Consider the following 10,400-nt stretch of genomic DNA (forward strand, 5'->3'; position numbering starts at 1 on the left):
GCTTAAAGCATGTGCGCAGTGTCTTCCCATATAAGCCTGTGCAGACCGCTTAAACTGGATTTTCGTGTGGACGGGACTTCCCTTTAACGATAAATGGTATCCCTGAGTAGCCTGTGTGCAATGCACAGGCTTTTTCTGGGAAAACACTACGCAAATGCATTAAGTCCCGTTTTCACAGAGCTCTGCTCATATATGTAGGGTTACTTAAATAACTGCCATGCGACGTTAAGGTTATATCTTACACTTTTGTCTTGTGAAGTTGTATTCCACGATATTTAATACGCGGTTAAGAACACACCGAAGTTAATGCAACCCACCGGAACACTACAGTATTTATATATTAGTATTTAATGTACTATGTATCACCTAGCGACAAAACATATTAAAACAACTTTTAATTTTAAATATCATGAAATATGTACATAACTGGCATGTTATATTCATTTGATCATATACCATCTTGCGATGAAAAACATTGAAAACAACTTTTTATATTACATCGGTTCACTACATGCATGTGATATTTACTTTATAATATACCATCATGCGATAATACATACACAATAACTTTGTATGTGACGTATATACATTTGTAAACAAACAAATACAAATAACAATTATTGCAAATATTTACACGCATGCATACATAAACAGTTTCTTTTACCCCTTATAAACCCATATATGCCTAGCGTCTAGAAAAATGCCTTGGCAAACAGCGTAGACCCAGATGAGACGCCGCATGATGCGGCGTCTCATCAGGGTCTTCGCTGTTTGCTTAAAGGAATTTCTGTAAGAAATATTCTAAATATAGAAATAAATATACTAGACATCCCTAATTTTGGAAATACATTGATCCAATTTAGAAGGATCGGAGAGTCCACTAGGCATAAATGGATTAATATCGAAAGGTTTATTCCCAATGCACTCGTTAATTAGATCTACGCAAATCGACATAACGAAAACAATAGCAGGCTATTTTCTTTCACGTTGGAACAGATTAATTATTTTACACCGAGAAACATAGATTTCCAATCAAGTTAAGTGTATATTTTATTAAATCTAACCCATTATTTTAGTAAAAATATGGGTCTCGTCGCAACTAAACGTATATATATTTATTTCGTTATTAAAACAAAGGTGTCCACCAAAACGACTATCTCGAATAGTTCGCCTTTGTAAGAAATGACTATTATGTGAATACAATAGCTGAGCACATTTTCACAGAATAAACAAACCCCCTATCTTGTACAAGACTATATCAATTGAGCAATACTTCGCTTGAACGATAATATCAAATGGTTTTAGCTGTCATCAGCATTAGGCCAGACTTTTTGAATAAAATGATTTTCGGACCCGCCGACTCCAATTTTTGACGAAAAAAAACAACAAAAAAAAAACATTTAAAATCTTTTTTTTCGGATGCCAAAAGGTGGCTTTTAAACACGAAACGCTGGCCGGGTTTTAGAAAAAGTTCAAATGAGTTATAAATCATCATAATAAACCCAGTTTTAATTACCCACATTAATACGCGAACCTCCTTTATCGTGCACATGTGCTGGAAATTACCAACAGCTAAGCCATCATTGTTTGTGCAAGAAGTTGATGAACGCTACAACGCTTTCATCAGCAAAGTCTGCTAATTTCCCAATAATTATGCAACCGTCAAATAAAATCCTGAATGGAATCGATTTGTTAGTAAATATTTTATTATTTCTTTACAATTTTATAAAAATTGATAGTATTTAAATGACTAAAAAATATTATGAAAGCAATAAGAAAAGAACGATTTAAATTTAACTGGTGCTCGAAATGCGAAACCCATTTACGCCTATCAACTTTAAACATTCCATATTTAACGCACAAATACGGTCATATTTTAGAGAATAAAATTTTATGTGTTGTTTAATGTAGTTGTAGTGACGAATTTGTGCATATAATATGTGTTTTTTCGTAATTTTCAATGGGTACGAAACTTTGGTTTTGTTCCAAACTGGTTCGTACCAAAAGTTCAAAAATCGCAAAATCAACAGTTTCTAAAACGATTTCAAACTATGAATGTCCATATAAAATAGTCAAGTTTATGGGGGTTATTATCTGATTAACAGCTTCTTTATGACATTGAACTATCAATAATGTTATCCTTCGATAAACTGTCACGAAGATAAATAATTATAACGATTATTAGGGACGCTATTTCTTTAATCAATACCATAACAAAAACACATGTTAACTTGTTTCAACAGGCATTTGTGTTTAACAGTTCCATTATTAAAATGTTCAGGGAACGATATATTTTAATTAAGATACAAACTATTTCTGAAATCAAAAGTAGGTCCTTCACTCGATGTACTATATTTCGGAGAGTTAAAATTCGGACATATATTAAGATTGTGACATTTATGCGTTGATTTGTTGTATATTGTTTGTACAAATATGTTTTGTGTTATTTCAGACAACAAGAATGGATGGTGGCAATTATCCTGGGTCTTTCTGTCAAGAAAAAGATGTGAAAAAAATATTCATTTTTAATAATTGAACCTGGAAATCAACCACCACAACTAACAGAAAACCTTTTAACAAAAGGTGTTGTTTTAGAATTTGTGAAATTTGATAATAAACAGAAGTTGGTGTATATCATGACCAAATGTATAAACTGCTTAACAATTTGAATTGAGATGCTTTATTTTCTGATGTTTGATTTATTTTTCCTTTCAGATGATATGTATTTGTGTGAGTCTAGGTTTTAATAAATAATTCTGAAACATTTATGCAGCATACTGTTACATTTATATTGTTAACGTAATTATATTATGTTGGTTATCTGGTTTATCAAGTGGAAAAATGTTTGTTATATAAAAATAAAGCTTTTAATATTAAGACTTATGAAGGTACTTATTGTAATTTATGTATTAACATACTTCTCAGAGTAATAAAAATATAGTAAATGCCATTATTCATTAATGTAGTAAGGTTCCTTAAATGATTGTCCTTATTGATTAAGTTTGAATTACGGGCGGTTTTCACACCGCGATAAAGTGGCGACAACTTTTTTTGGGCCAGTGAAACCCCTGAAAATCGTTTTATTATGCTATTTGTTTTTGTCTGCGGTATTGATTTTTACTGGACAATAAACTATAAATGTTTCTTTTAAACCTCAATAGCTTATTGGTTGTTTGTGGAGATAAAGTATTTTTAATGCAACATATGGATTCCTTGTGAAAAAAAACATCAAAAAATCACCAAAAAGTTTATTATAGACAAGTGAAATGATTGCATAACTTTTGAACTTATATATATAGTTAGATATTTTTAAAATTCAAACTAATTTAAAAACTGCACATCAAGACCTACAGTCTGATTATGATCATTTTGCCCATCAACATGTTTGAAAAAAATCACTGTGGTTGCTTAGTAAAAAGAACTTCATACCATAACATTTTTAAAATGAGTGCAAATTTGGTCACCCATCTTTTTTTTCCCGTCCTCCTACCCGACACTTAGAAAAAAAATCCGAAAATCATTTTATTAAAAAACTCTGGCCTTAGCTCCACGTTGTTTCAAGTCGCTGTCCATGGAATCTTTTTCAATTCTGATTTTTATTGATACCATCTCGTTATATTTTTACATTGTCACGCTTGCTTGAGCGCTAATCTTATCATTTAATCACTTTAAGTGTCAATCAGAAACGTATCACATTTTTTGCATGATTCCGGTCTTCTGCTTCAACCTAGACAACAACCGAGAAGATGAGAGAAACGACCAGAGATGTTAGAGACGTTGCCATGGTTACGGATGCGTTGCACAAATCAGTCTTACACCCACACGAGTCTCCTGTGCACTTGAGGAGAGGAGAGCTAGGGTCTTTCAGCGAGCTGCAGTGGCGCTTGACGACTGAAATGAACACATCACCAAGTTTATTTCAATGAATTTTTTTGTATGCCGTGGCGCTTAATAACTGAAACGAAATACATCATCGAGGTTATTTCAATGTTGTTGTTTTTGCGTTTAATGACTGGAACGAAAACATCACCAAGGTTGCATTGTTTGACAGAAACGAACAAATCACCCAGGTTATTTCAAGAACAGGTTTACTTTTTTGTTTGGCGTTTGATGACTGAAACGAAAATATCAGCCAGGTTAATTCAGTTATGACATTGTATGAGCATAACTGCTATAACTAATGCTGCTTCTGCCATTCCTATTCTTCCTCTTCCTATTTCTACTTCTACAAATAGAATGTACCCGGTAGATAAGTCCTATAAAAATATTATAATCCTTTGCTGATGACACTTACTTGCTTTTACTTCTATATCTGCCGCTGCTACTACAACTACAACTACTACTGCTTCTGCTACTACTACTGCTACTGCTACTACAACAACTACTACTACTACTACCACTACCACTACCACTACTACTACCACTACTACTACCAGGGCCCTCAATCTATCAAATCTGCCGCCGAATTTCGGCGGCAGTCCCCCACCTGAAAAGTATACTTTTTCCCCCTTTTTTGGGGAAAAATTCCCCCTAAAAAAAAAAAAAAATTTTTTTTTTTTTTTTATAGAAAGATGTGTCTCATGATTATTATATCTCAATTCTATTTCAAATTAATATTTTCAAACAAACTAAATTATGAAAAATGCAATGAATATAGTGCAAACATGTACAAATGAAATAATGAGAGAGTAAGTAAAAAAATCCCCCAAAAAGGGAAACGCCGCGAAAATTCCCCCTCCAAGGGCTGCGGACCCCTTCCCCCAAAGTAGAGTGAGGGCCCTGACTACTACTACTACTACTTCTACTACTACTACTACTACTACTACCTTTATTCAACAACATTTATTTCAGCAATAACGTTTACACATGTGAAATAAAGCAAGAGATGTGTTTGCCAGAAACACAACGCCCACTTATGCGCCGCTTCGATTTTTTTTAACCTTTGACCTTGAAGGATGACATTGACATTGACATTTCACCACTCAAAATGTGCAGCGCCATGAGATACACATGCATGCCAAATATCAAGTTGCACATACAATGACAGACACATACACTGACAGACACATACACTGACAGACACATACAATGACAGACAGACAGACAGACAGACAGACAGACAGATAGACAGACAGACAGAGACAGACAGACAGACAGACAGACAGACAGACAGACAGACAGACAGACAGACAGACAGTCCAAAAACAATATACCCCTGATCATTTGATCGGGGGGGGGGCATAACAAAATCGTCATGCATAAAAGGAAGGTCAGATTCAGTTATGTTAAGGCGCAATTTACTACTTAAATGCTTAACGTTTTCAAATTCATATAATCATATTCACATGTTAATAATTTTAAATTAAAACACCATTGAGCACCTTTGAACAGATTTCACCCCTAAAGCAATAGGCACTCGTAAACACATTTCTGTCTTCAAGGAGTGATGTATCGGAAGAAGAAATAGGAAAAGTAGAAGATTACCTCCATATTCGAATGTCTTCATGCAGACTCTGCAAGCGCCACCTGTTGTCGGGTCTATTGAGACTGGTGTTAAGGACGTCACATTGTTGGCACACGCGGGTTCGATATCGGACTTGCATTCATAGCAGCGCAACCCATTAGTGGATCCTGAGAAAAAAGCAACAAAATTCGACGTAAAAACATATGTTGTTCATAGTTCGCGGATTTGTCGAATGTTGATGTTCTAAAACGTAAGAACATTTATTTATTTAGTATTGCAAACACGTTCACAATTTCACTGCTAAAATTTAACGCAAATCGCGGCAATACGTCCCTCTATAAGTATAAACTGGTCATATATAGCGTATGTTACCGGTAATATGAAACTGTTTGTACTGTACTACACGTGATAGTTTTCATGTTTAAAACTAAACAGCAATTTTTATTGTTATGTTTATTTTCATTTTATTTTTAAGTGGCATTTTCGAATAAAAACAATACGCGGAATACAATACACGCTGATGCCGTCTTAAAAGCCATATCAGTAATGATTATTTGGCCCAGTTGAATGAGGCATAGTCCAAAATTAGGTTTGAGTAAAGAATGGGGTCCGATGGTATGGATTTGATTAGATTGCTCATATATAGCGAAGAAACGTGCAATTTTGGTAAACCTCGTACATACGAAAGAACGAACAAGCGATCGAACGCATTGACGGGCCGCTTGTATATGAGCCACGCTCTATGGAGAGGGGGTTTAACGCATGTGCGTAAAGTGTCATCCCAGGTCAGCCGGTACAGTCCGCATAGGCTAAGCAGGTACGACACTTTCCGATTTTGTGATAATTTCTGTTTAAAGAAAGTCTCTTCTTAGCAAAAAAATAGTTTAGGCGGAAAGTGTCGCCCCTGATGAGCTTGTGCAGACTGCACAGGCTAATCTGGAACGAAACGTTACGCACAGGCATTAAAGATAAACCCCCTTTTACAGAGCACGACTCGTATATCTCCTGCATCAGTACTTTTCTCGACCAAAGTATTTATTAACTTTTTTAAAGAAACCCGCTAAACCGAGCGGCGCTTCAATATAGCAACAATTAACAACAAGCAATTGTGAGAAGGCTACTTTGCAATAAGTACATCAGAATTGTGAGCAGGTTAAGTTGCAGGTGCCAGTTATATTGTTATCGGAAATCAACCTACATGTATATGCGTTTATCCAATGTGTTGTATAACCCGATAATAGTAGTACAACTTGGCAGTAGAATGCAAGAAGTAACTGGACCGTCCGTTAAATTGGCCTATTTGGGTAGGAATGTATACATGTAATATCAACAATGGCTTCACTCGATTACTTATGAAGCGGCCATGGTCAGGTAACAACCTTTGCTTGGTGCATTTGCTGTTGTTGGTTCGTATCACTTCAAAACTACTGTATGATGTTCATAAGAACCAGATATGTTATTTTGATAGCTTATGGAAATTAGTCTCTCGTTCATTAGGGTCATTTCTTAATGCTACAGCCAAAAGTTAATGTTTTAAGGAAAACGAATCAAAACTGCCACCGATTGTTTAGAGGCACATTCTACGAAATGCTTATCATCATACTCACATGGACATTTAATAAAAATTCTCTACATACTACAAATGTATATACAAGGGATACAACTGTAAGATTTCCTGCACAACACCATGGTCTGAACAAAAGCAAAATAATTGCTTCCAACAGCAATGTTTGCACCAAATAAACAATATAACTATAGCCAAGACATTATCTTTCAGAATTTAACTATATTTATAGCAGTCAATGCGTAAATAGTTTTGTTTGAAACGGACGTTTCATGAAAAACTGTAAAATTTTCGAACTCAGACAAAGGGTCTCAACCACTTTGACATATTATGTTCCATAATTTAATAATACTGAGCAGAGCAAAATTTACCTTGTTTTATAATCGAAATATAATTTATGAATCAAAGTAGACAACTTTTATGATGGCATGTAACTGCATATGTGTAAAAACACCGTAAATCTTAAATCGTTTACATTATCTACAATCTTCAAGCATGTGTACATGCAAGTTGTTAAGTAATATAACACGGAACGTGATTGGTTAGCTGTTTCCTGCAGTGGAGAATAAACAAATCAAATCGCATGTTTGAAATACATGAAGTGTAATATCTAAAATGAAAGTAGACTATGAGTGTAATATCTAAAATGAAAGTAGACTATTGTTATTGTGACATTGAAGTGTTTTTATACGAATTTCGAGCAAAATATCACAATTAAATGTAATTACGTTATATTAAGTTATAAACAGAACTAGCAAATGAATATGTACGTTAAAAAGGGGTTAGTTTTAAAGGAATATGGAAATTACAACTAGAATTTAAATTTTCAGTTGTGCACACTTGTGTCGCAGTTATGATTTTTGAGTTTTTTTGCATGAAAGGTATCGTTTTTATTTAATGAATGATCGTAGTTTATTGCCAAGTTTATTTTCTGAAAGATAAATGTCTCTGCTGTTGGTATATCGTTTATTTTGTGTAATTAATGTTTTTGGAAGAGATTTTTCTGCTTTTGTTCAGACCATGGTGTTGTGCAGGAAATTTGACAGTTGTATCCTTTGTATATTGTTATATAGTATGTAGGCTTTTTTTTCTTAAAGATCCCTGTGATCATACTCTGTCGCCCATGTGCAACTTTCGAGTACCTTTTGGTAAAGCAAAGTTAAACATAACGAAACTACAGGCCCGTACCCAGGCCATGGGCCCAGGGGCCCGGCCCCCCCCCCCCAGCTGGCTGTCGAACTATGTTTTTTTAAATAATCGGCCCACTGCAATTTTTTCTCTCGTGCAAGGGCCCACAGTACACTTTCCCTCAAAACAAAAGAGCAGCTATGTTTTATTGTCCCTGATAAACAAGGGGATTAACGCTCGCCAATCGAGATAAGCCTCCAGGCAATGTTTTCTAATCGCCTTGTACACACATCCCCCATCAGTCCCCCATTGTGATCATGAATGCTTCATCTATCGATGGTTGATGTCATGTATTTTGATACGTGCAGCGAATGGAAGCAAATGCTACAGGAGTTCGTAGACTATGGTCTGATAATTGCCGACTTAAGTTTTTTTCCTTCTTTGAGAAGGCCCTAGACGTATTTTTCCCTTCTTAAAGTTTAATTATTTTTTTTGAAACCTTTTATTGGGAATTTTTAGGTCCCAATTTATACTTTTTGCATTGAGAATAGGGCCCTGAATTTGAACCGGAACAAAAACACTGACAAAGGTATTAAAACTGAGTATATATAATTTTTGAAAGGAAATCACTAAAACAGACTACGATGAGATAGTTAACATGCTTGATTAAAAGAAAAACAGATTCATAAATTTGCCGAGCAACATATAAGAATTTGGCAGAATTCAGTATTTAAAATAATTGAGTACCGAGAATTGAGTAATATCAACCTATTATTGGCTCATTGGTAAAAAAATGAAAATTGAAACAACAAATCAATCTCATTATATAAGTTAACCTGATCCAGTGTAGAAAAATATTGTATAATTAAATTATCTCTTTCCTTGAATTTGTTTGAAAACAGTAAAATATGTTAAATTGATTCTTTAAGACTTTCATCATTATTACCCCCAAAAATTGGGGGTTTCGCGCATTTTTTTCCCTAAAAAATGGCAAGGTCTTTCCTTAAAAATCAGATTAAAAAAAACCTGTGACGTAATTGATTTGTGAAAAAATGGTGGAAGCAATACGAGAGTTTATGTGGATAATAGTCAGTTTAAACCTGTAAGTTTCGGAAATCTAAAGCTTTTGATATTGTTGTGAATTCGCGCCAATGTTTAAAGCTTAAGACTTCCGAAATGTGCTGATTTACTTGTTATATTCCATTAATTCATATCACAAAATACGTTTTTTATAAGCATTAAAATTCACCTCGCAAAGTGCCAAATTAAAAAAAGTTTATTTATAGGGAGGGGGGACCCCTCCCAAACCCTCCCCGGTTGGCCCCCCCCCAGTAAAAAAATCCTGGGTACGGCCCTGAACTAAGTTCAATTAGTTGCAAACACAACCTTAAGAAATTAAATCTCAGGGGTCCTGGATATACGATGTATTTCGTCAAAATTAAATACCTATGCATTAACGTCTGTGTCATTGATTTTACGATTCCAAACACGGAACACAGAATTGATGGAAAACCAAGCAAACAAAAGTGATTACCACATTAACATGCAAAGTTAATGAAAAAATCTTACCGGTCAAAAAGACAACAACGAAGATGATACAAAACACTCCAGTAGCGTGGACGTGCATGACGGGGTTTCAGAAATACCGGAATAATTAAATCCACTGGTTGTTCAGTTCTAAATATATCCACCTTATTAATACATTATCATAGGACGCTCACGCTGTTTACACTGTTAGTAGTTTAAATTGTAATCACACAGCTGAGATCTCAACTGGAACGGATCGTTTGTCACTGGTCTTAAAATGTGAAAGTTAATGAACAGGTGTACATTGTCATGTGATCGGAAAGCCACGCCGGTTTTTACCTGGCCCAAGCCGGTTTTTACCTGGCGACCCAATATAGTTACCCGGTCAATAACGTATACACAATACATAACTGATACTCTGAGCTATCGACTACTAGTCAATTCATGCACAGGCGGGAATTCAACATAACATCAGCAGCACCCGATTGTATAAACGCTGGTTAAAAAGTTACCGCTCGGTAACATTCAAACCTTGGTAAGTTTTCGGTTATTCAGGTAAAGTAACCTTCAAGGTAACTCGATTGTATAAACAAGATATACCGCAAAGTAACCTAACCGCGCATAGTGGAATTTAACCACCGGTAACCTTAACCAAAACATTCCCACAATGCATTTTCTAATGACGTAATTTTCGCGCGAAGTGTCACGCTTATAAAT

General features: G+C 35.0%; 1 protein-coding gene across 1 annotated transcript; it reads right to left on the reverse strand.

Moving 5' to 3' along the window:
• Positions 1 to 380: 380 nt before the first annotated feature.
• LOC127858448 (uncharacterized) lies at positions 381 to 9,985 on the reverse strand. The gene is made up of 3 exons (XM_052395622.1): positions 9,726 to 9,985; positions 5,485 to 5,631; positions 381 to 3,891 (listed from the first exon to the last, which is right to left on the reverse strand). Exons 1-3 carry the CDS (start codon positions 9,781 to 9,783, stop codon positions 3,728 to 3,730), a joined length of 369 nt encoding a protein of 122 aa, XP_052251582.1. The 5' UTR covers positions 9,784 to 9,985; the 3' UTR covers positions 381 to 3,727.
• Between the last annotated feature and the right edge of the window lie 415 nt (positions 9,986 to 10,400).

Source organism: Dreissena polymorpha, chromosome 14, assembly GCF_020536995.1.
Source record: "Dreissena polymorpha isolate Duluth1 chromosome 14, UMN_Dpol_1.0, whole genome shotgun sequence".
Classification (NCBI taxonomy): Eukaryota; Metazoa; Mollusca; class Bivalvia; order Myida; family Dreissenidae; genus Dreissena; species Dreissena polymorpha.

Excerpts from the sequence above, each read along its gene's own strand:
- LOC127858448 (XM_052395622.1), bottom strand. The coding sequence starts at position 9,783 with ATGCACGTCCACGCTACTGGAGTGTTTTGTATCATCTTCGTTGTTGTC. Across the intron at positions 5,632-9,725 it reads CGTTGTTGTCTTTTTGACCG|GATCCACTAATGGGTTGCGC; the intron begins GTAAGATTTTTT and ends CTTTTTTCTCAG. Across the intron at positions 3,892-5,484 it reads GAAGACATTCGAATATGGAG|TCGTCAAGCGCCACTGCAGC; the intron begins GTAATCTTCTAC and ends TGTTCATTTCAG.